This window comes from Mustela nivalis (genome assembly GCF_964662115.1).
Source record: "Mustela nivalis genome assembly, chromosome: 7".
Lineage (NCBI taxonomy): Eukaryota > Metazoa > Chordata > Mammalia > Carnivora > Mustelidae > Mustela > Mustela nivalis.
In genome coordinates, this window is record NC_139026.1 from 110,391,392 (window position 1) to 110,417,084 (window position 25,693).

Below are 25,693 nucleotides of genomic sequence, written 5' to 3' on the forward strand. Positions count from 1 at the left end.
GTTCACACCCTGAGACAATCCTCCCACCTCCAATCCCTGAAGCTGCCAAAAGCCCCAGGCAGAGAAACAGGCGTCCCAAGATGGCCCCAGCCTCAGCAACACCATGCAGCACTGGGGGAGTGACAGTGATTTGGGGGAAAAACACTATTATAGCTGAGATATTTTAAAATTCCACCCTCAAGGCAGCTTCCGGTTGCTATGGCAACCCTAGCTCTGCTGGGAGTCCTGATTACCAACTTGCTAGAAGCACCTGCCTCTGGCAGCCTAGAGGTGTCCTCAGGAGGCCGGGAGCTGCTGCCACCAAGAGGAATGCCAAGGAAGTGCCGCTATGTTCTGGCTCCAGGGTAATGACTGAAGGAACCCAAGGTAATTAATTCTGTTTAGTGCGAACACCCCAAGGTATAGGTTTGCCCCATTTTAATAATTTTAATAAAAATATGGGCCCACTTGTTGTTCAGTTTGACTTAGTCTTTTTTGTTTTGTGTTCACTTGGCTCCATCAAAACACAAAAAGGTAACATTTTCATTTACCTTGGGACTGAGCAAATGAAGCAGTTGGTTGTCAGTTTTGGTTCCATAGTTTAGACAAAGCCCCTAAGGGACAAGACTTGAGAGCTGAGTGGGTGGCCCTGCCTTCCAACACAGCTTTGCAGAAATACCGTTGCAGACACTTGCTCTTCGGCACCCAGTCTGGAATGGCTGGTGGTATCCTTGGGAAACCCAAACAAGTGAGAGGGAAACGGCCACAGCGCCAGAATGACAGGCAGCCAAAGGGAAGAGCCAGAGGCAGATAGACACAGAGATGTTGCCATTCTGTCATTTCAACATGGAGCAAAGGAATCTTGACTCAGGCAAGATTCCTCCCCACATAGTCATACTTGGCTTTATTATCCAACTCATTTCTGTACTCACCTGTCATTCCATTTGGTAAGCTTGACCTATTTGGCCCAACGAGAGCTCACATGGGCTGTACACATGACAGCAGCTGCTCCAGTATATAAAGCAATGCTTGGAGAAGGGCAGTGGACTGGCTAAGGGTGTAAAGAGTCTAGTGCGTATCTCAGAGAAAACACTGGGCTCTGTCGAGAGACTGAACTGCAAGCCCAGCCCCTCAGTTTGCTAACTGACTTTGGACACATCATCAGTGAAAGGTAAACTCCTTGAGGGCAGGTACTGTTGCCAATGACCTAGAATGGTACTTGGCACCGAGCAGATCTCCAATAGATGTTTCAGAAGTGAAAGAATGAATAGTCTCTGCCAGAGTGTCTTCATTTATAAAGATGGGATAAGAATTCTCTCACCATTAGGGGCTTTGGGAAGCTCTAATAAAATAGGATGAATGACGGGGACGCCTGAGTGGCTCAGTTGGTTAACCAGCTGCCTTCGGCTCAGGTCATGAACCCAGCGTCCTGGGATCAAGTCCCACATCGGGCTCTTTGCTCCGCAGGGAGCCTGCTTCTCCCTCTGACTCTGCCTTCCCCTCTGTCTGCCTATGCTCGCTCTCGCTCACTCTCTCTCTGACAAATAAATAAATAAAATCTTTAAAAAAAAAAATAGGATGAATGACGTCTAACTTAAAGTGCTTTGAAAAAGGTTAAGTGATGCACAAATGTAACCTAGCAAGCCTGTTACTGAACCCAACAGCTCAGATGACTACCAGACAAGATGTTTCCGAGCCCAGGGCTTACCCATTTCTTCAGAGCACTTGGAAGAAATATTCACAATTAAACGCCTTCTGGATCCCAGGAGCTGGTGTTTTACTACTTAGTTGTCTACCCACCATCCATTCTACTGGTCTTCCTTATAAATAAACCCTGATTTTGTTTGAACAACAGTGCACCCTGTCCCTGCCTCCTTGTAGCTACTGGTGCCTGTATGATCCACCTGTAGTCAACCAGACAGATCCAAAGTCTGGAAAAATTCTTTTAAAGGAATCCAGCTCAGGGAGCCTGGGTGGCTCTGCCAGTTAAGTGTCTACCTTAGGCTCAGGTCATGATCTCAGGTTCCTGGGATCAAGCCCAGCGTCAGGCTCCCTGCTCCGCAGAGTCTGCTTCTCCTTCTCCCCAACTCCTCAACCCTGCTCATGTTCTTTTTGTCTCTTGAATAAATCTTTTTTTTAAAAATGTACAAGTAAGTAAATAAAGGAATCCGGCTCCACCTGCTTTATCTTTATCTTTACCTTTTCCTCCTTCCACCTTGGAATGTGGCTGAGGCCCAAGGGTAGAATGATGCCATCTTGCAAGTGGACAAACACACATGCTAAGTATTGGATAGACCAAGAACCAGAGTCCTTGATGACACACCCTTGAGCTGGTTCCCCAGCCTGAGATGCCTACTCTGAATTTCCTATTGCTTAGAAAAATAACCACCTATTTCTTCAAGCCACTGTAGTCAGATTTCTGTAACAAGCAGCTGAATAAAATCCTAAATGATACAGTACTGTACTTAAAAATAGCTCATTTATGAAATACACACTGCCAATGCCAATTTTACAGATGAGAAAATGGAAGCTTGGAGAAGTGAAGGAAATTGCCCAAGGCCATATAGCTGGTGAGTGGCAGCTAGGATTTGATTCCAGGTCTGCCTGACTCCAAGACCCTTAGTCTTTTCACTTTTGCCATGATGCCCAATGGAAAAGAAATGAAAATCACATATGTCTCAAAGACACTATAGAAGGACTTCACGGGGTCTGCAAACTTACCAAGTGCCAGGCATATGGGTGTGGGTACACAAGAGTGAATCAATATGGACAAAGTCCACAGAGCTTGTATTTTAGTAAAAGACACAGAATAAAGACATAAATATAGATCATGGGGTGATAAGGACTATGGAAAAGATTAAGCAGGTAAGAGGGATAGAGTACTACTTGTTATAAAAAGTTGAGACAGTCTGAGATGACATATCCACCAGATATTTGAGAAGTGACAAGAGGGGGAAAAAAAAAAGGGGAAGGGGTGAGCCGTGTGAATAGTGGAGATAAGGTAAAGGGAACCGCAAGTGCAGAGGTCCCGGGACAGGAATGGTACCGTGGACTGGCAAGGGAGCCAGAAGGGCTGGTAGGACATGAAAGGGAAAGTGGGAGAACAGGATGGAGAGGCATCTATGCTGAGGGCTCTTCCTCTGGGAGAGCAGAAGTCACAGGAGGGTTTTCATCAGAGAACAGGTCAAACTTAGGATGCGGCTTCTGGGGTGCTGAGGGGAGAGCTGCAAAGAGGGAGGAGGAAATGAGACAGGGAGGTCAGACTGGAGGCTGCCACAACAATGCAGGCCAGAGAAGCCAGCAGCCTGGAGCAGGGCAGCATCAAAGGCTGGAAAGTGCTTACACTCGGCATATTCTGAAGGCAAAGCTGCAGGATATACGGATGGACTGGCTGTAGATTAAAGACAAGGATGGGGGCACCTAGGTGGCTCAGTTGGTTAAGCAGCTGCCTTCGGCTCAGGTCATGATTCTGGGGTCCTGGGATCGAGCCCCGCATCGGGCTCCCTGCTCAGACGAGAGCCTGCTTCTCTCTCCCTCTACCTGCCGCTCTGCTTACTTGTGTTCTCTCTCTGTCAAATAAGTAAATAATTTGGGGGTGGGGGAAAACAAGCCTACTGTCTTCAGTGCTACTGTCTACTGTTGGGGGGAAGGGGTGCGTGCAGCAGGACCCCACCTGGGTACTAGCAGTAGGGTTGGGCTATATTTGGCTTTGGACACAGCCAAGCTCTGATACTTACGGAGTGAGCATAGCTCATCACTCTCTCCTTTGTAAAACATGTTCACTCAGCTTCCCAGACACCCATTCACTCACGATTCCCCTTCGATTTCAGTGGCCACTCCTTCCCAGTCCCCTGTGTTCTCTCCTCTCTGAATGACTACCAAGCATCCAAACAAAGGTGTCAAGAAATCAGTGAGATACAGCCAAGTAATGAGTGTTTTGAGAAGAGGGGAAGGAGTCACCAGCTTGTGGCACATGAAAATGACTGCTAGAGTAACATGAGGGCAAGGACGAGGGGATTTGGCAAACGGGACTGTGGACGACACATACCATGGAAAAGTGAAAATGGGTCGCTCCTAGAGGGAGGAATATAAAAAATATGTACTTGCCAGGATCATTACAGAAAAAGCTCCTTCCTTCAGAAGAAACCATAAACAAGATCCTTTCTTTTCCACACCAGAGGAGTTGTAATGTACATGCCAAAGCCTGGGCATAACTACTTCCCAGACAGACTCGGGCTTTGCAGGCCAGGGCCAGGCTGGGGATTGGTGGTGGAAAGGAGAACAAAGGTAGGAAAGAAGACCTCAGTGCCTTATGGGAGCAAAATGGCACCAATCTCTTTGCTTCAGGGTCACCCACACTGCTCACCCACTATCCTTCCTCAACAGGACTTTTCAGTACATTCCAGAAGTGGTTCACAACTGACAGCATAATGAATATTTATTATGATTATTTTAATTTAAAAAAATAAGCCTCAAAGTCTCTGGGCAGTAAGCTAAAATACAATAAAAAGCAGTATCATAGTATTAGTGACACAGCTTGCTGGCATGCAGCGGTGCCCTCAGTGCAGACAAGACTCCACATTATTTCCCACCACTTCCCCTTTTTTCTTAAGTCCCTACTGAAATGAGAGAAGAAACTGAGGAACAGAGGTAAAGGGACTGGCCCAAGGTCAGACTGTCAGAAGCAGACAGGAACTGGGCCCAGAAAATCCTGATGGTTCTACCCAAAATGCTCCCGGGGTACCATTCTGTGGCTACTGCCCAGCAGGAGAAAAAGCCAGTGTCTTCTTCCAAGTGACCAGTAATATCCACCGTGGGGCCACACAGAGTGTCCTGGGAAGCGGCCCTGACTTGATGCCCAGTGATGTGGGCCAAAAGTTAGTCAACAGGACTCCCCTCTAGCTCCAGGGCCCCTCCCTCATCTCCAGTGCACAGCCCTTACTACAAAGCCCAACCCTCCTTGTGGAAAACCAGCTGTACAGCCTCATTCACATCATTCACAATGTGCGATGCCTCCATGAGCCCTGGACTGAAGCTGAAGTCCCGGTGCCCATGGAATGGAGCCGCCTCTGCTTCTTGGGTGGGCCTGGTGGGCTCTGGGCCCTTGGGATTGTACACACCAGTGCACACTAGGATAGAGGCGCAGCTCTGAGTTGCTGAGGGCCGCTGCTTCCACAAGCCACTGGCCCCCCGCTCCTCTGCCCCACCATGCTTCGCCATCTGCAGGTACTTGTGGAAGAGGTTGGCACCGTAGACATCAGACATAGGGTTATCACTGGAAGGGGCAGCCATACCGGAAAAGGAAAGAAGAGAATACCCCAGTTTAGTGTTACAAGGCACACAGAGCAGAGGACAACTGTAGGACTAATATGTGTTACATACAGGGAAACAGGTCAGTGAGTAGGTAAGGAGGAAGGGCAGGGGAGGTCCAAAAGTGATGAGGAGATGGAAAAGTACTTACCCGACAGCATAGAGCTTCTGGATGGGGGCTGCCCACCCCCGCCTCTCTGCCTGCTGCTGGATCAGGTCCTCTGCATACTGGTAAGTGAGGACGCTGGGTTTGCCCATCAGGCCCTCGTATTTCAGCTCTTTGCCTGTCAATTTCTGGTAAATGGTTTCCAGGCACAGCAAAAAGGTGCCGTGGCCAAACCTGTCAGAGAAGAGAGCTCAGCAGCTCAGGCCTCCTCTCCCTGGTTCTAAGCAGGACCCTATACATCAACCTTTCACTCCAGCACCCTGCTGGTGACAGATAAAGTGAAATTACTCCTAGTAAGAAGCACATTTATTATCTATCTTTATGACCTGCTGTTATCTACTAATATTTGTTGAGCACTATTGTGGCATATCACATGTAACTCAGAACAACCCCATGAGAGCTGTCATCATTTTCATTTATAAGTGAGGAAACTGAGGCATACAGATATTAAGTAACTTGCCCGAGGTGGCAGAACTAGGATTACAACCTAGGCAGTCAGACTCTACAAATCTAAATTCAGCTTTAAATCTGTGCAGACTACCGGTTGCCCTCTCCCCTTCTTTCTCAGTGCCAGTTTTCAGCTCACCATATTGCGACCAGGTGTACAAAAGTATTTGCTTGCCTCCACCGCAGCTCGTGTGCAGCCATGTGAATAAGCTACAGCCAAAGAGTCCGTGAAATCAGAAATACTGGGCTAACCCTCTAGGAAGTGTGAAACTGGAGAGTGGGTACTCTTTTCCACTCTTTCTTGCTGCCTGGAATGCTGATCTGGTGCCTGGAGCTCAGGCAGCCATTTGGAACTATTCTGTGAAGGGCTAAGGATCGCATAGCAGGAAGACAGGAGCCTATGTCCCAGACAGGTGCGATATCCACACAAGCCCTCCACTGCCTACCGCATTCTTCTTTTCCATTAGAAAAAAAAGAAACTTCTATCTTGTCTAAGACACTTTCAGGGACGCTTGGGTGGCTCAGGTCATGATCACAGGGTCCTGGAATAGAGCCCCACATCGGGCTCTCTGCTCGGCGGAAAAACTGCTTCTCCCTCTGCCTGCTGCTCCGCCTAAGCAGTGTGCTCTCTCACACTCTCAGACAAATAAATAAATGAAGTCTTGAAGGGAAAAAAAAAAGAAAACACTTTCATTTTGAGTTTTAGGTTTTCATCCCTGGCTGCTAAGCCAAATTCTGATACTGTCCAACATATTAAGGTTGTATTTCAGCATCACTTATTTAACAAATTCTACTTCCAATTTTTAAATTAATGGGTGAAAAGTAATCTCAAATCTGATTTATAAATTGAAATTTGCTACTTGCTATTCTGTTCCAGCCTACATAGCCAAACCCCCCTCAGCTAGTGTGTTGGCACATCCTAACTGTAGGAAGAATACTTCAAAGAAAACATCTAACCTCGGGATACAGAAATACACCTTTTAAAGTAACAAGAGAACACCACAACACCCATCTCTTTGGAGTTACTAAGTCATGTCACTTGAGGCAGTGTGGGGCCTGCTACCCTCTGTTGAATCGCTCACGCAGCCCACTGGAATCAGTAGCATAGAAAGAAAATTCTGGACTTTGGCCCTGCAGATAAGAGCCACCAAACAGTATACAGTAGCCACAGCTATCCTTCCAGAAAGGCCCTCCAGGGCTGGAAAAAGACCTGCCTAGACTGTGCTTGGCCTCAGACAGGACAGAGGAGGTCTATACAGCTGAGCAGGGAGCGGTGAGGCAGGGGGAGACTGAGAAAGTCACTTACCTACTGGGTCTCAGTTCTCCGGCCTACATAACCGTCAGAATAATTATCGCTCCCCCGGACCCCACATCTTAAGGGCAGGAGGAGACAAAGAGGGAAGGAACCAGTGCTACAGGGAGGAGGCAAAGAGGAGCAGCTGCACTGCTAGGCCTCCATTGAAGTCATTCATTGTTTGGGTTCCACAGACCAAAAAATAACAGGTTCTGGGGGCACCCAACAAGCTGAACGGGTGGAGCTTGCAACGCCTGATCTCAGGCTTGTGAGTTCAAGCCCCATGTTGGGGGCAGAGATTACTTAAAAAAAGTTTTAAATCTGAAAAAAATAAAATAACATTAACATGTTCTGTTAAGATTCTGGGGAGCAGGAGCACCTGGGTGGCTCAGCTGATTGAGCATCCAACTCTTGGTTTCAGCTCAAGTCACGATCTTGAGGTCATGGGACTGAACTCCAGGTCGGGTCAGCGCAGAAGCTGCTTGAGATTTTCTCTCTCCCTATCCCTCTGCCTCTGCCCCTCCCACTCATGCTCTCTCTTTCTCTATAAATAAATTAAATCTTAAACAAATAAGATTCTGGAGGGCAAAGGCCATGTGTTAAAGATCACCTCAACATATCTTCAGTGATCAGTAAGCTATACTTTTCATTTACTAATTAGTATGCAAAATAACCCCTTGAAAATCCTCCCAGAAAGGACAAGTTTCTGTGGCAAATACAGAGCTGACCCAGGCAGGGGTACCAGAATGATGGTAAGAAACTCAGCAGGACTGTCCAAGCAACAGCTGGCAATGGCCACAACTGTCAAGGCCAGAAACTCTGTGTCCTTACCTAGGCATCTTGGCTTCAGCCATCCAAAGGAGATCCATGTTGCTGGCCAGGACAGGGAGATGGGGATAAGGAGCCGTTGCTAGACCAGTCCCAGGGTTCCCATTGCTGAGCAGGACATCCATGATCAGCTGCAGGCTTGTCTCCCAGCGGACTGGCTCCCCAAGGAGAAGAACCCCTTTAAAGAGCAGAGGCACGGAAGTGAGGCACTCTGCCTGACCTCTGCGGCAGGCAGGAGGAAGGCCCTTAGGAGACCCGCTGACACCAGCTGGTGCCACCCGACCACAAGCTCTTTCCCCACAGTACACACCCCGGCAAGGGCACAGTTCCCAGAACCAGCCTTCAAAGATCCATTCATCCATTCACCCAAGGTAAACAAAGCCCAGGACCTGGGAAGGCACTTCCTAAGGGCTCCCATTTTCACTTGTACTCACCAGTACTTCACAGAAAAGGTTAAAATAAAGAAAACCAGCAGCCAAGTCTCAGGCCTGCTTCCTCCTGCTGACTAATGCTCTCCTGATCACCTCACCCACAAGTACCTGGCAAAGGGCTTGCCCTCCTCAGTCACTTCTCTCTGAGCCCCAGGGGCCAGTAAACCTAACCACTTGGAGAGGAGGATCTGGAGTGACACAGACTAGCATTTCCAACCTGACTGTCCATTTTCCTTGTGACTTTAGGTAAGTTACTTACCATCTCTCTAAGCCTCTGCCTCAACTACATCATAATGATACCTACGATTGTTTAGGGTAAAAATGAGATATAATAAAGCACTTAACCCATGCTGGACACATAACACTTAACATGGTAGCTGCCAGTATCAGCTATAAGGCCAGTGGTCTCAATGGGTAGTACTTGCCCCTAAGGAGGTGTTCTAGAAATTGGAGGATATATTTTTATTGTCACCATGACTGACAATTAGTGGCAAGGATCGTGGGAGGGGACCACGAATGCCAGATGCTCAGGACAATCCTGAACAATCAGAAGCTGCCCCTGGTCTATTAACATTTGAGTATCCCATCTGACATTCACATAGGTGAATAACCTGTTTATAGGTAATTGAGCCTAAACCCTAATTTCGTTCTACATGTAAACACAAAGTAGAGCTTTAATAAACAAACAATTTTCTAAACTATCATGTAAATCAAGAGAAGCCTACAGTTTATCTTTTCAAAATTTTACCAAAGCTATTCCATATATTGGAAAATCACTTCACCAATGACAATGCAATCCCTAATGTCTGAGTCACCCATAAAATACACCTATATCCCACCTATAAACACACTTACATCAGTCTGCCTTTGTAGCTGTAACATTCATGATGATTTCATGTTTGATATAATCATTTTACTACGTCATTATGTCTTCCTGAATAATCATTTACATACTGAAATACACATTACCTTACTAAAAATTTTCCTTTTATTTCTCCCTATTACAATTAGGGCTTTACAATGAACTAGTTAATTTTTAATATACATATACAGGAAGTTGTATTATCTATGGATTTCACAGCAGGGCAGTAAAGGGGACATTACAGTATTTTTGTTACATGAAGGGGAGCTGGATTTAGTGGAGCTGAGAAACACTGGCCTACATTACCTCTGGGAGTTTTTCCATGCTAAGATCTTCTACACTTAACAATTTTTCTGGAATAATAGAGCAAGTGAAATAGGCAGGGAAATTTAAAAACAAAGGTCTCAGAGGTAGTGAGGGGTAGATCTGAGACTAGATCCTAGGTGACCTAATACCCAACGCCTGTAGCCACCCCACCAGTCTACAGGCAAACAAGCTGCAAGAGAACGGTGTGGAGGGCCAAAAGGAGAACCGCCCGGAGCCACACCTACACCAGCAGAGGCCCTCATTACCTTCAATGGCCGGGAAGTCATTCCTTAGAAGGGGCTGCCAAGAAACAAAGAAAAGGACGATCAATGCCAGTCACTGTCCACTTCCCGACAACCACACAACTGTATCATAATGAGTGGCAAGAGAAAAGACACATTCTAGACAGATCAAACACCATCACCACCCCCACGGTCTAGCCCAAGCCAAGGAGAAGCTGGATAAGACCGAGGAAGAAAATTCACAAAGAAAAGTGAAGTCAGAATGGGCAGGGCTCTCACAGAACACGCAGAGGGAAGTCACATATGGACGTCAACCAGGAGGAAGGGCTAGTCACCCGTCCCTGTGAGGACAGGAGGTGAGATGTGTATCAAGCAAGGATCTAGAATCAGGTAGCTAAGATGAAGGTGAGACTATGAAGGAAAGGGAGGTCACCAGGGCATGACAGACCATTTCTCTAGATGTGATATGAAGAGGCAGGAGCCTCTACTTTACCCATCCTCTGGGGTCTGTTCCTTCCCTAAACTATTAGTCATGGCTCTACCACTAACCAGCTATGTGACCTGGAGTAGGTCACTTCCCCTGTGTGGGGCTCAGTCTCTGAGCTGCTCTAAGATCTGTTCCAACTCAGACATTCTAGTTCCCCACATAATTTGCACGATCCTAGGAGGAAGATTTTGAAGGTGATGAAGAGCTCTGTTCAATTGGAAAGCTCTAGAGGAAGGAAAACTAAAGCTACATAAACAAACAAAAATAAGCTTGTCTGTTTATAACTGTATTTCCCCACATTTTGACAATGGTCTGACTTAGACTACAGGCCATGTGATAGAGAGTTCACATGAGGAAGAGGGGTGCCAGGGAAGGGGCCATCAAGAGTCAAGAAGTCATACTCTAAAGGATCAAGGAGAGGCCCTGTAAACCAATGGTTCAAATATGAACCAAACCCAAAAGGAACACGGGCATACTCAGAATTGCCGGTTACCTTTACAAGCAAGCTGTTTCTCACAAGGACAGCTCTCCATAGCAAGCTTTAGGATAAAGGAGCAGCAATGATTAATTTCACAAAGGTTAAAGATCTCCCAAGCAACACTCAGAAAAACAGCCAGTAAAACAGGTAACTCCTCGTTGGAGATGCTAGGGCTTTGAAAGAGGTTCTCAGCTAATGACAATGCAGAAAGGAAAACACTTAGGAGCCTGTTGCCCCTCTGGGCCATCGTTGTATATCTGGAAAACAAAATCCTTGGCCAGATGTGCCTCTCTAAGGTGGAAAAGACGCAGCTCTCGGTGGGAGGGGTTGCAAGGTTGGTAAGAGGAACCCATGTGAGGAATAAGAAGAGAGAACTAAACATGAGACACCCAGAAGCATGCTCCTTATTACCGTGGTCTTTGGCCGCCGCTGGAGATCTACCATGTCAAGCACAGGAAAGGCCATACGCAGCTCATCCACAGTAACCACATTCTCGAAGCCCAATCTACAGCAAGATCAGGGAAGCAAAGCCGGACAGTTCTGGGGGAAGATAGCTTTAAGGGGAAGGGAACCAACACAGTCCCAAGCAAACTAGGGCACCCAATCCCCAGACAGGAGTGAAGCAGTGAGAGCCCAGACACAGCTTGGAAGGCCAACGTCAATCCTGAGAGTGCTGGCAGATGGGCCATGACTACACAGCGATGCAGCAGCAGGGTGACAGGTCCCACAATGGATACCACCAGGGCACAAAGGCACACAAGAATGTCTGGCCTTGGGGCGCCTGGGTGGCTCAGTGGGTTAAAGCCTCTCCCTTCGGCTCAGGTCATGATCCCGGGGTCCTGGGATGAAGCCCCACATAGGGCTCTCTGCTCAGCAGGGAGACTGCTTCCCTTCCTCTCTGCCTGCCTCTCTGCCTACTTGTGATCTCTGTCTGTCAAATAAATAATAAATAAAATCTTTTTTAAAAAAAGAATGTCTGGCCTCAAGGAACTCACCATAGGCCCAGGGCCCATCTAAACCAGCACTCTGTGAACAAAGCTGGTTTTGAGGAGTTGAAAAGAGGAGACTTGTCACTGGGCTGGTAGCTGGGCAGAGTCCAGGGAAGTCCGACTTGAGAGAACTCTTGAGGATGAGTCAGATTCAGAAAGGATGGGGAGGCCACGAAGAGCAGAAAACCAGTGCCAACCAGATCTCTCCAAGAGCTGCCTCCATTTTCTAACCTCAATCCCCACTTACAATCTTAACTGGACATGGTTTCAGATTATTTTCAAGATGAATCTCCTGAAAACACTGCTTCTGTCAAATTACCCAACAGCAACAGAACTTGCAAAGACTCCCCCTGCCCTCCTAAGTAAGCCCAGTGGCCTCTTGCCTTTCCTTCTGAGGCTTCCCTTCCAAGGCACCACTCTTCCTGCTGCCTCTTACTCCCCATTCTATCCCAATCCAAACTCCGGCTTCAGGGATCCTCACCTTCCCTTCTCTCTGCAGCCTCCTCAGCTCCTTCCCTCCACAGAAAACCTTAACCATCTCTGGTAGCACAGCCACGTCCCTCCATGAAGCCACCAGTCACAGCAGCTCCCAGGGTGTTCCCTCCCCAATACCCAGGACTCTCAGAACCTATACAGCGTTTTTAAGTTTTCAATTGTAAGCTTTTTTTTTTTTTTTTTTTTTTTTTTTAAACGCAGATCCTGGCTGGGCTTCAGGTCTAAGCTTGGAAAACTGCTTTTTCTTTTTTTTCCTTAGAGAGGAAGTAGAGGGGAGCGTAGAGGGGCAGGGAGATAATCTTTTTCTTTTTTTTTAAGATTATTTATTTATTTATTTTCCAGAGATTGAGAGAGAGAGAGCACAAGCAGGGGGAACAGTAGGGGCAGAGGGAGAAGCAGACTCTCCATTGAGTGGGGAGCCCGATGCAGGACTTGATCCCAGGACTCTGAGATCACGACCTGAGCTGAAGGCAGATGCACAGCTGACTAAGCCACCCAGGCGTCCCTAGAGAAAGACAATCTTAAGCAGACTCTGTACCCAGCACAGAGCTGGATGCGAGGCTTGATCTCTCAACCATGAGATCCCAACCTGAGCCGAAAACAAGTCGGACACTTTACCGACTGCACCACCTAGATGCCCCCATCATATGCCATCTTAAATACTCCTTTATCATTTGTGAATCTGTTATTCCTGCCTCGAGTATGAACCCTTTGATGAAGACAGAGTCCCACATGCTGTTCTTGGAGAACACCCCTGAAGAACGTGCTGGTACTCAGGAAGTGCTCAACGCAGGTCTTCCAAATGAGCAAATGAATATGTGGCTTGAGAACAGGGATCAACTCTTCTGCCTCTTTTTTTTTTTTTTTTTAAGATTTTTATTTATTTATTTGAGAGAGAGAGAGAGATCACAAGTAGGCAGAAAGGCAGGCAGAGAAAGAGAAGGAAGTAGGCTCCCCGCTGAGCAGAGAACCCGATGCGGGGCTCGATCCCAGAACCCTGAGATCATGACCTGAGCTGAAGGCAGAGGGTTTAACCCACTGAGCCACCCAGGCACCCAACTCTTCTGCCTCTTGAGTGTGCCCAGACCCAAAAGATTCACTGTGGATACTTAATACTAGCTAAGAAGTTGAATGAGCACCCTGAGAAACCAGGCTAGAGCAGTACTTCCAAACCTAATTAGAGAATCACCTAGTTTTCTCTTCTAACATACACACTGCTGATTCTTCTCTCACACCTAGTGAACCAATAATCTGTATTTTAAGCTCCCCAGTAGGTTCTGATTCAGTGGGCTAGCTTTTTGGAAACTATGGCACCAGGACCGGCCACACCTGGAAGCCATCCTCCCTCCCTAGAGAGCCCACTACGTATCCCTTAAGCCCTGGCACCATGCAGCCAGCACACCTCATTATGTATGGTCCTGTCCACCCCCGCACCCCCAGCCATGGGAGGAAAACTCCAGTCCTGCCCCCTCCTCTACAGCGAGAACAAGCAACACCAAAAGGATACACTCGGGCATTTTCCACCACGGGCCCCTGCCCAGACACCAGCATCCGCTTGTTGTGATATTGCGAAAAGAGCTTCATGGGGCTGTGAGAGAGAATGACTTGATCCGGTTCCACCTGTAGCAACAGTCAAAAGACAGAGGAGAGCAGGGGAGACACAAAGTTGATGGAAAATAAGGGGGAGGCGGGTAGCCTCTGCCCACTTAGGAAGGGAAAAAAACTGCCCAGAAAAAAAAAAGGGAAGGAGCTCTTTCTGGCACCCAACACTTGTAGACACTACCCAAACAGGTGTGAAAAGAACCTGTCTAACTTGGCTCTTGCCCCAAGAAAAGAACAGGCAGGGGCACCTGGGTGGCTCAGTGGGTTAAAGCCTCTGCTTTCGGCTGAGGTCATGATCCCAGGGTCCTGGGATCGAGCCCCACATCGGGCTCTCTGCTCTGCAGGGAGCCTGCTTCCTCCTCTCTCTCTGCCTGCCTCTCTACCTGTGATCTCTGTCTGCCAAATAAATAAATAAAATCTTTAAAAAAAAAAAAAAAAGAACAAGCAGAAAATGCCATCAGTTGTGGGTTCTGACCACGGACTGTTCTGCTTAGTTTCTCCATCTGGACACTTCAGGGTTAATGCGCATGTTCTTTGTCACAGTCACAGAAATCTGCCTCTTTCTGTTTTCAATTCTACTTAAAGACTAAGCTTTTTAACATTTATAGTACTAACTCCAACGATGAAGCCAATACTCAAATGTTTTTGGAACCCTCTCCAGAAACCACAGACGGGAACCAGTTGTACTCCCTTGTTCTGCATTCAACCCCCAAGCGTGTTACCCAGTCAATCAGCCACTTTATTTACTCTCTTGGTTCCAAAGGGCTCTTTCCAAGAACTCAATCCACCCTTAATAAAGAAGGACATGTCAACATTGATATACCATGTGGAAGGGCAAGTGGGGAAGAGGGACTGCTTTTGGAGGACAATGCTCATTCAGGTATGTACCTTTTTTTTTTTTTAAGACTTTATTTATTTGACAGTGAGAGAGGGAACACAAGCAGGGAGTGTGGGAGAGGGAGAAGCAGACTTCCCGCTGAGCAGGGAACCCAACACAGGGCTCGATCATAGGACCCTGGGATCATGACCTGAGCTGAAGGCAGCTGCTTAATGACTGAGCCACCCAGGCACCCCTAGATATGTACCTCTTTATTTATGAAAAACAAAGGCTATTACCTCAACATCCCTCCTGGTATACAGACATTTAGAAAAATGTGACCCTCGCTTTCCAGGGGCTGACAATCCAAGAGACAACCCTGATGCCCAGAAAAGAAATGGATACAAAGACAGTAGACTGAAACTGCCAAATCCATGGGCAGAATTTTTGTGTTCAGCGTGAACTGATATATAAAAAATACCCTTGCTGTAAGGCTCTCCTCATGAAGCTAGGCTTGAGCTTCAAGTTATTTTGTACTATTGACCCAGCCAGGGGACCATGCCCTAGGGCTTATCAACACTGTACCCCAACCCAGGAAAGGTAGCTAAGTCAGAGTTGGAATGGGGGTTCCACTGACAACCAGCTCTTTGGGCATTTCTCCAGTGCCTCCTTACCTTGAACCCCAGCAGGGCTGACAATTCCTGGGCTTTGCTGTGTTGTAAGATGTTGCCAGCATTGGTGACAAAGACCACGGGCACCCGCAACTGCCCATGAGCGTTCACCAGCCTGCGGAATGCTTCCAGAGCCGCAGGGATCACTCTGTGACCCCGTACCAGCACTCCATCGATGTCCAACAGGAACCCAAAAGTTGGTGGGCTCTGCACAGAAGAAGAGAATCCCTACAGCCTGAGTCAAGAGGCAAAGGGGAAGAAGGAAAAGATCCTCACAAGAAAGGGCGCTGCATCATCTCCAGGTCACCCAGAGTTCTGAACAGAAAATGAGGACATGGGATTTCTGAGAGGGCAAATCCATCTATACCAAAGAATTAGTCCCTTTTCATATATTTTTAAGCATAAAACAATCTTCACATAATTAATATAAAAAATTTTTTAAGTGGAAAATAGAGAAATTCAAAAACACCCCAGGGCTTTAACATGATCATGTCTCTTTTCTATTATTTTGTCACATAGACAACGACACTTTACATGTTCAATTTTGAATTTTGTTATTTGACATTCAGATATTTTTATATGTTACAATAGCCTTCATAATATCTTTTACAATTTTATTACAACACACATGACAACACACAAAAAAACCTCAATTGCTACAGAGATTTTAAAAATGTTTAATTTCTTGCTTCCATTTACCCAGTGCTATTTCCTCTCTCATAAATCTCCAGAAACTCTATGCCTGCCTCTCTACCTGTGATCTCTGTCTGCCAAATAAATAAATAAAATCTTTAAAAAAAAAAAAAAAAAAGAACAAGCAGAAAATGCCATCAGTTGTGGGTTCTGACCACGGACTGTTCTGCTTAGTTTCTCCATCTGGACACTTCAGGGTTAATGCGCAATAATTTATAATAATAATTTTTTTATCTATTGTTGTATTTTTATCTGTTAACTAATGGCATTATATTGTGTACTTTCTTTTCCATCTGACCTGTTTTTAGATGGTATCTCTTAAGTTACCCTGCCGTTATCTATATACATAGCTCTATCTTCCAAGCATCATTTCTGACTACAAAATTCTAAGTGAATATTCTATTTCCCCTATTTTTGGACACTTATGTTTTCCTACATTTTTTCTACTACAAATAATGCTATAAGGAAATTCTTCATGCTTACTGATTTTTCCCTTAAGCTAGATTCTTAAAAGCAAGAATAAAAAGACAAGAGAGTGCAAGTATTTTAATAACATTAACACCTACTGACAAAATGTTTTCCAAAAATATGTATCAATTTACACGGCCACTGCTAATGCATTTTATTCCTGCCCGTATTGATTTTCACATGTATCAAAGAGTTTGTTAATTATCAAACATCTTGCTAATTTAAAGGTTTAAAAAAATGGTATCTCATTTCAATACGCATTTCCTGGGAATTATAAAGTGGAACACCATCCTTTTTTTTTTTTTTTAGTTTTATTTATTTATTTATTTATTTATTTTAGTAATCTCTTCCCCCAACACTGGTCTCGAACTGATGACCCCAAGATCAAGAGTTGCATGCTCCACTGACTAAGCCAGCCAGGCGCTATCCTTTAAAAATAAAAAAAATAAAATAAAATAAAAAATAAAATAAAAAAGATTGTATCTATTTGAGAGAGAGAGAGCACACATGCTTGAGTGCACAAGCGCAGGGGAGGATGGGGCAGAGGGAGAGGAAGAAGCAGGCTCCCTGCTGATCAGGGAGCCCCAAGCAGGGCTCAGTCCCAGAACCCTGAGATCATTATCTGAGCTAAAAGCAGACACTCAACAGACTGAGCCACCCAGATGCCCCTCAACACTGTCCTTTTTATTAAAAAAAAAAAAAAAAATCATTCCAGGGGCACATGGCCAGCTCAGTCAGTTGAGCAAGAAACTTTTGATCTTGGGGTAGTGAGTTCAATACCCATTTTTGGGTAAGCGACTATTTAATAAGAATTTGAAAAAAAAGCTTAGGGGTGCCTGGGTGGCTCAGTCAAATAAGCATCTGGTTTTTGGATTTGCTCCACGCTTAGTGGGGAGGCTAACGGAGATTCTCTCTGTTCCTCTCCCCGCTCTCCCTGCCCCCCACTCTCTCAAATAGATGAATAGATCTTTAGGAATGAAAATTTGAACATGAATAAATACAGGCGTGCCTGGATGGCTCAGTCCTTAAGCGTCTGCCTTCCACTCAGGTCAGGATCCCAGGGTCATCAGATTGAGCCCCACATCGGGCTCTCTGCTCAGCAGGAAACCTGCTTCTCCCCCTCCCACTCCCCTTTCTTGCATTCCCTCTCTCACTGCGTCTCTCTCTGTCGAATAAATAAAATCTTTAAAAATAAATAATACAAATAAAAATTTCATTCCATTTATTATTTTTTGAAATTTTTAAAGATTTATTTATTTTACAGAGAGAGAGATCACAAGTAGGCAGAGAGGCAAAAGTTGGGGGGGAAGCAGGCTCCCCGCCGAGCAGAGAGCCCAATGCAGGACTTGATCCCAGGACCCTGAGATAATGACCTGAGCCAAAAGCAGAGGCTTAACCCACTGAGCCACCCAGGCGCCTCTCATCCCATTTATTATTAACATATAAGATGTTTTTCAAATGTCAAAAAAATCCAACCTAACCTGTTTGCTACTTTCCTTTTGTGGGCCCACTAAGTCAAGCCATTGTTACTGCATACACCTACTCATGGCATAGGGCTCTGTTTGTGAGCAGCAGGTGCTTCGGGCCCTGCATTTTCAGCTGGGGTCAAAGATAAAGCAACCAGTTTAGGAAACCCATGGAAACTACAGTATTTTCACAAATGCAAATCAATTCTGAGTACTTAAGTTCTGAGTAAATAAACAATTAAACAAAAGTAGTTTCTTAGAAGAGAATTTTGAGCTAGGCAATGGAAGAGTTAAATAATTGCCTTCATTTAACAAGTATCTATTGACAGCCTGACCAGCAGCAGATCAGACAAGCAGCCAGAAGTGGCCTCTGTCTACACAGTTCGGTGGGAAAGACAATTAAACAAATAGCCATAGGACAGTCTGCACTCAGTGCTAAATTAGGAGCTGAGGGGAAGGAAAGCACTCCAAGACCCTTAATGAGGGGCACCTAACCAGAAGAAGGTGGTGAAGACTAGCCATCCTAGGTCTCCTAGGCCAACTGAAATGGAAAGTAAATCATGTCAGTCCTGCACTGTAGAAATATCTTGGCTGCAAAGTCAAGATTGAGTGAAATGAAGAAAGTCAAGTTGAAGGAGACCAGTTGGGACCAACTACAATCTAAGACAGATGATGGTGGCTTTAACTTGGTTTAACTAGGCAGTGGCAACAAGAATGGTAAGAGGAGGGCAGGTTATACATAGAAGCAGAACAGCCAAATCCTGGTAACAACAGGATACAGGACTGAGAGAGGGAGGGGCCACAGGGACCCCCATACTTTTTTTTTTTTTTTTTTTTTGGCTTGGGACCCTGGAAAGATGGATGCTGGTATTAGTCACTGACCCAAGAAACTAGATTGGCAGCAGCTGGGAGGTCAGTGAGGGCAGAAGATACATTCCACTTTGGACCTGTCAGATATACAACTAGAGACACCAGCACTGAACAGAAGGTCCTGGAGAAGAAAATCCAGAAGCTCTCTGCTTTTAGAGAACAGCTGAAACTTGGGAAGGGTCAGAAAAGCCCGAGAAGCACAAGCAGAGTGAGAGCAGAAGTAAGGCTTACAGAGAACCAGACCATCGTCATTTAAGGAAGGGTCACCTAGGAGTCACCAGCAAAAGAATGAGTAGCAAGTCAGTATGAGGAAAATCAAAAGGTTGTGGGGTCAAGGAAGCTAAGGGATAGGTTTCTGGAACAAGTAAACTAGGAAATGGAGTGACTGGGTTGCCTGGGTGGCTCAGTGGATTAAGCATCTGCCTTCAGCTCAGGTCATGATCCCAGGGTCCTCCCTGCTCAGCAGGAAGCCTGCTTCTTCCTCTCCCACTCCCCCTGCTTGTGTTCCCTCTCTCACTGTATCTCTATCAAGTAAATAAATAAAATCTTAAAAAAAAAAAAAAAAGGAAATGGAGTGACTGTAATGATCCCATCTTCCCTCTGCTGAACAGTTAAGACCACCCAGGGAGACAGTCTTCCAGCTCCTTCATACTAGCTTGTGCGTAGGACCTTTCAGCTTTCAACAATGGCAGCTTTGGTGCCAAATCAGAGGTGGGAAGGGACCCTGGAAAAATAGAGAAAGCAAGTCAAATCAGTAAGACAAATTCTGACCACCAGCAAACACAACTGCTAGGGAGAAACTTGTCAAATCCTACATGCCAGGAGAGAAATACCTAGTGTCTCTAACTCTTGGCTCCAAAGGCTAATCCTGTTGCACTCCAAATGGGTGGACTGTACTGAGCTCTGAGTTGGACATAAAACAAAAATATGCTTACTTAATCCTTGTACCAACCTTCTGGGGGTGGGTGTCATTATCCCCAACTGACATTACATAGCAAAAGGAGCCTGGCTTATGCATAATGCTCAACATGGATATTCTGACTGGATGAATAAGAACCCAAATTGAAAGAGAAGAATTAGTCAAAGGTGACCCAGTTCACAAGTACTCAATCCAGAGGTCAGCCTTAAACTGGGCTTACGGCAAACTCAGAGTTCATTCCATGGCGCCCAAGGCAGCAAGCACCTCAGAGTAAGAAAGGGATCCAAGAGGTACCAAGATATCTGTGTTGGAACACGATGTTGCCACACCTCCTGCCACCCCCCAGTCATGTGAGTTCGCGTTCCTCTGTACTCAGTGTGCTCATGCACCAGAAGGCCCTCAAGGATCCCTGGATCCCCACCCGCTTCCTCAACAAACCCTCTAGAATGCGGGTCCTAAACAGGGGCCCATTGGTAGATTTCAGAGTGACCATAAAACCCCTTAAAACTCTATGTGCATTTTCCCTCGGGAAAGGATCTACGGCTCTTTTCTGATTTTATCATTTTATACTTCTCAAAGAGACTCACTGCACAGGTCCAGATGGCACAGTGCTTAAACTCTCATACTCAACAACCCGCATGGTCTGCCCTCTTCCTTGTACTATATGGATACACAGCATACTGTTCTGAAAGCTTACATGCAAAACTCATATGTCCATAATTTTGAGACAATTGGGCATTTTAAGGACAAAATTTTAAGTTACATTAAGGAATTGGTAATGTTGTTATGTATAACAGCATTATAGCTAGGTTTAAAATGAAAATGTCATTTTCTCAGAGGTACATAGAGAAGAATTTAGGGTTAACCCCTAAATGACAAGAAATCACCATTCATTTTAAAATCTTACAGCTGGTGGGGGGGAGGGGAGGATGGCAAGCAAAGCAAGTGTGGCAAAATGTCAAATGTCAAAATGTCAATAACTGGTGAGTCTGGGTTCATAATATTATTCTGGTTTTGGGTTTTTGAAAACTTAGTTTGTAAGTATTTGTGCTGATGGCTACAAAATTTAACCATACAGTTTTAATGGTCTTCTGGCCATGTCCTAAATAGTCAAAAAATTTGTTCTCTTAGAAATAAGAATTGACAGTCCCTGCTACTTAGAACAGGAGAGCTTTCAGGACAATTTAGCAAAATCCTTAAAACTGGGTGGCTCAGTGGGTTAAGCTGCTGCCTTCAGCTCAGGTCATGATCTCAGGGTCCTGGGATCGAGGCCCGCATCGGGCTCTCTGCTCAGCAGGGAGCCTGCTTCCCTCTCTCTCTCTCTGCCTGCCTCTCCGTCTAACTTGTGATTTCTGTCTGTCAAATAAATAAATAAAATCTAAAAAAAAAAAAAAAAAAAAGACTTCCTCATCTCTAACTACACAAATAAGTAACAGACACCTCCAACCCTCAGGTGAATGTACACAGAGAAATCAGGCACCCAGCCACAAGAAAGTAAAGATGCAAGTCAACTGTAACAAATGTGTCACACTACCTTCAAGATATTAATAATACACAGCCAGAAGACCATTAAAAACCGGGAGGAGAGGGCATAAAAATAGGATTTCTCTACACTTTCCATTCACTCTGTCTTTAAATCTGTTCTAAAAAATAAGGTTTATTAATTTTTTTTAAAGATTTTACGTATTTATTTGAAAGAGAGAGACAAAGCCAGAGAGGGAACACAAGCAGGGGGAGTGGGAGAGGGAGAAAGCAGGCTTCCCACTGAACAGGGAGCCCAATTCGGGGCCTGACTCCAGGACCCTGGGATCATGAACTAAGTTGAAGGCAGACACTTAACAACTGAGCCACCTAGGCACCCCTTATTAATTTTTTTACATGAAGGTACCTAGAGAAGGAGAAAGAAACAGGCTTTTTCTCTTCATTTTTCTTTTCATTCTCTTCTGTTTATCTGTATTCTGATTTTTCTTCTTTATCACTTGGGTTTTTTTTTTTTAATTTCTTTTCAGTGTACCAGAATTCATTGTTTATGCACCACACCCAGTACTCCATGCAATACGTGCCCTCCATAATACCCACCACCAGGCTCACCCAACCCCCCCCCTTCAAAACCCTCAGATTGTTTTTCAGAGTCCATAGTCTCTCGTGGTTCATATATCACTTGGGTTTTTAAAAAACTAGTCCTGGGTATCAGGCCAGATCCTCTAAGTAAAGTTCGTATCGTTATCTGTGGCAATGATTTAAAATATGTGGTTGGGGTTTTTTTTTTTTTTAAGATTTTATTTATTTATTTGACAGAGATCACAAGAAGGCAGCGAGGCAGGCAGAGAGAGAGGAAGGGAAGCAGGCTCCATGCTGAGCAGAGAGCCCAATGCGGGGCTGGATCTCAGGACCCTGGGATCATGACCTGAGCCGGAGGCAGAGGCTTTAACCCACTGAGCCACCCAGGCGCCTCCTAAAATAAGTGGTTTTAAGATTAGTTTGAAGTGAAAGGACTACTAAGATGTTCCTCTGTGTTTGGCTTCTTACCTGTAATGAGTTTGGTAGCTTTCAACAACAGCATTAGAACTACTGTCTACTTTACTGTCTACTCCATCCACTTCCACATTTAAGAGAACTTGCTATGTGCCAGTCACTGTGCAAAGTACCCTGCATATATCACAAAAAGTACCCTACAGATATTCTCGCAAAAGCATTGCAGGGTAAGTAATATCCTCAATACACCAATGGAGAAATTGAAGCTTAGAAAGCTAAGTAATTTGCCTTAAGTCAAACAGGACAGGCAGGATTCAGTTCTAAAGCTAGTACTCTGAAATGCTGTGCTATGCTATATCCCTTCCCTTTTTCTACTCTGTCAGAAAGTCACCTGGAATGATCTCAGGACCAGCAAAAATGCTAAAGTCAATACAATAGTTATAAATGACAGCAAAGTCCTTTTCACAGCACATTCTCATTCCATGCCTCCAGTGTGGTCACTTTCAGCTTTGTGACACTGGTCAGTCACTTAACTTCTTTGACTTTTTTGCTCTTCCATATGCAAAATGATAACAGTGGTAACACAGGGGTTAAGAGCTAGCACTCTAGCACCAGACTGCCCTGGATTGCAGGATTTGACCACTGACCAGCTGTATGCCCTTAGGCAAGCTGCTTAACTTCTCTGTGCTTCAGTTCCTCCATCTGTAAAATGGAGTAACAGTACTTACTCCAGAGCTGTTACTAAAAGTGTGCAAATTAGTAATTGTGAAGCATCTGACACAAAGTGCTATGTTTTTAAAAATAAGGAATTATTTAAAATTATCAAAGAGTTACTGTGAAAGCACTACAAACGTGTACATTATTATATACAGAAACTGTGATTTTAGAAAACGAAATTATCCTTAAAAAAAAAAAGGGAGGGGACAACTGGCCCAGAGGAAAGTGAGTGACAGATGTGCCCACCTGGCCTGGAGTCCTGGTACAGCGGTCAACCAAGCTGTTTGACCTGACAAGGAAAAGTACTTAAAAACTTGACTCCAAGGCGCCTAGGTGGTTGGTTGAACTACTGCCTTCAGCTCAGGTCATGATAGTGGAGTCCCCGAATTGAGTTCTGCATGGGGCACCCTGCTCAGCAGGGGGTCTGCTTCTCCCTCCGACCTTCCCCAGCGACCTTCCCCATCTCATGCTCGCTCGCTCACAGGGTTACATCCACCTCCAGAGTTGAGGAGAGAATTATTAACACTGAATTGCCTGGCACAAATTAGGGACCCTGCGCCAGTTCCCCCTTCTCTCGACTCTCAGATCTTCCACGTAACAGCCGCTCATTATGAATAAGGTTCACAAGCGAATGGGACCAAAGTAAAAAGCCCCACACAAAACCCACATTCATCGCTGGGTTGTCCATTTATAGGTGCAGCTCCCAGAGGGGAGTTCACTGCGAGTCGCCAAATTTCTTTCAAATGCAGATGAAAATCAAAACCGAAAGACTCTCATCCTGAAGAATCACAGAGGAAGTGCAGGAATCATATCCTGACCAGGAAAATACAAACACAAAAACTGCCGAGTAACTTTGGAGACGACAAGCGGCGAGCGGCGAAGAAACATTCCTGGCGCGCGTTTTGGGCTTGTTTTGTTCATTCTCTCGCTGAAGTAACTTTTCATGCAGGCCGAAGGCATGACAAATCCCCTGAATGAGGGGGAGGCAGGGCGTGCAAGGAACACTCGTGCTCAGGGCAAGAACGAAGTGCACTAGAGGTCAGTGGCCTCGTCCAGGAGCTATGCGGCCGCGGCCCCTCCCTCCCCGCGGCTCCGGCCCCACCCCCAGCCCTGAGGACCCGCTCGGCGGAACTCGGGCGTTCTCACCTGCGCGGCATCCACAGAGTAGCCTCTCCCCGGGCAGCGGCCCTGGAGCCCCAACGACGCGCGCGCCGCCCGCCACCAAAGCCCCGTCGCCGCGCGGACCGCCGCGAGGGAGCGGAGAACAGCCATCCAGCCGCCCCTCGCGCGCACGTGCAGACCAGCGCCAGACCGGTCCGTGCCCCACCCCGCCCCCGCCGCACAGCCAATCAGCGGCGGAGGAGCGCTCGGGCCGGGCGGCGCCCGAGGCATTTCGGGAGTTGTAGTCCCACGTCCGTGTCCCGAAGCCCAGCAGGGCGCGGGGCGTGTTAGGCGCCGAGTCATACCCGGCGTGGGGGGTCGGGCAGGGTGCTGGGGGAGGTTGGGCCGGGGTTCTTGTCCCGCGGGCCAGAGGTTAGGGGTGGGAGGTGGGGCGGGTGAGGTTCCTGTTGGAGGGGAAGGAGGCAGGCAAAGTCCGGCCTCTTAGTAGACGGAGACTTGAGGTAAGCAGGCCAGTGTGCACGGACTTTGTACCCGCGGACTTTCTGGAACGTGCGTTTCTCTCTGAAGTCCCAGCTCCCTCAACCCTCAGTCCTCAGCAACTCTCAGGGAGATGAGAAACTGTGTGGAAGGAGCTAATACTTATTTGCAAGGAACGGGGGCGGAAGAGCAAAGCTTTCTTTTGATGTTCGAGAGCCCTGAACCCCAGTCAATCAAGGAATACTTGGAGGTTACCAATTAGTCATTCTTGTGGTCTTTAAGTAAATATTCGCTAAGGTCCTCCTTCCTGCCCAGCTCTGTGCTAACTCCTGGGGAGAATATATACATAAATAATACTGCAAACTCACACTTTGTAGGGAGGTCGAGACAGGACTATAATACAAGGTAGAAAATAACTCCCGAAAAGAGGGAAAGCACCATTGTGTCCACCATTTGAAATGTTTAAGATGCTCCCTTTCACACCATTTGACCTGTCCCTGGTGATAGTTACACTAAGAAGGCTGAGCCTGCAATATATTTAGCACTAGGTGAGAGGAAGCAAGATGGGGTCAGGGATGAGCAGAGACTCTGCCCTCTCAGAGGTTAGTAACACCCTTAGATCCTCAATCTTGAAGGCCAAGATCCAACTTTTGGCAGTTGCCTGCAACTGAGAGAATCTGGCAGACTGATTCACATTAACCAACCAACAACTGCCCAGCACTTAAACCCTGCCAGGGGACATGGCTTTCCAAGATGGAAATATTCTCAATCTCTTCCTGTTATCAAACTACCTGGAAATTGCTTTAGTGGGTAGAAGGTTTCTTGGTGTAGTGATTTTTAAAATATACCCACAATTGGGGCACCTGGGGGGCTCAGTGGGTTAAACCTCTGCCTTCGGCTCAGGTCATGATCCCAGGGTCCTGGGATCAAGCCCCACATCGGGCTTTCTGCTCTGCAGGTAGCCTGCTTCCTCCTCTCTCTCTGCCTGCCTCTCTGCCTACTTGTGATCTCTGTCAGATAAATAAAGAAAAAATCTTAAAAAAATAAAAAATAAAAAAATAAAATAAAATATACCCACAATT

General features: G+C 46.1%; 1 protein-coding gene across 2 annotated transcripts; it reads right to left on the bottom strand.

The window, feature by feature from the left end:
- Nucleotides 1–4,399: 4,399 nt before the first annotated feature.
- Nucleotides 4,400–24,332, bottom strand: HDHD5 (haloacid dehalogenase like hydrolase domain containing 5). 2 transcript variants are annotated; one of them, XM_082739656.1, is made up of 8 exons: nucleotides 24,159–24,332; nucleotides 15,408–15,611; nucleotides 13,822–13,934; nucleotides 11,242–11,335; nucleotides 9,890–9,923; nucleotides 8,028–8,202; nucleotides 5,441–5,629; nucleotides 4,400–5,254 (listed from the first exon to the last, which is right to left on the bottom strand). In XM_082739656.1, exons 1-8 carry the CDS (start codon nucleotides 24,282–24,284, stop codon nucleotides 4,921–4,923), a joined length of 1,269 nt encoding a protein of 422 aa, XP_082595782.1. In that variant the 5' UTR covers nucleotides 24,285–24,332; the 3' UTR covers nucleotides 4,400–4,920. The 2 variants fall into 2 exon arrangements, with proteins under 2 accessions (XP_082595782.1, XP_082595781.1); XM_082739655.1 differs by having other exon boundaries at nucleotides 15,408–15,632.
- Between the last annotated feature and the right edge of the window lie 1,361 nt (nucleotides 24,333–25,693).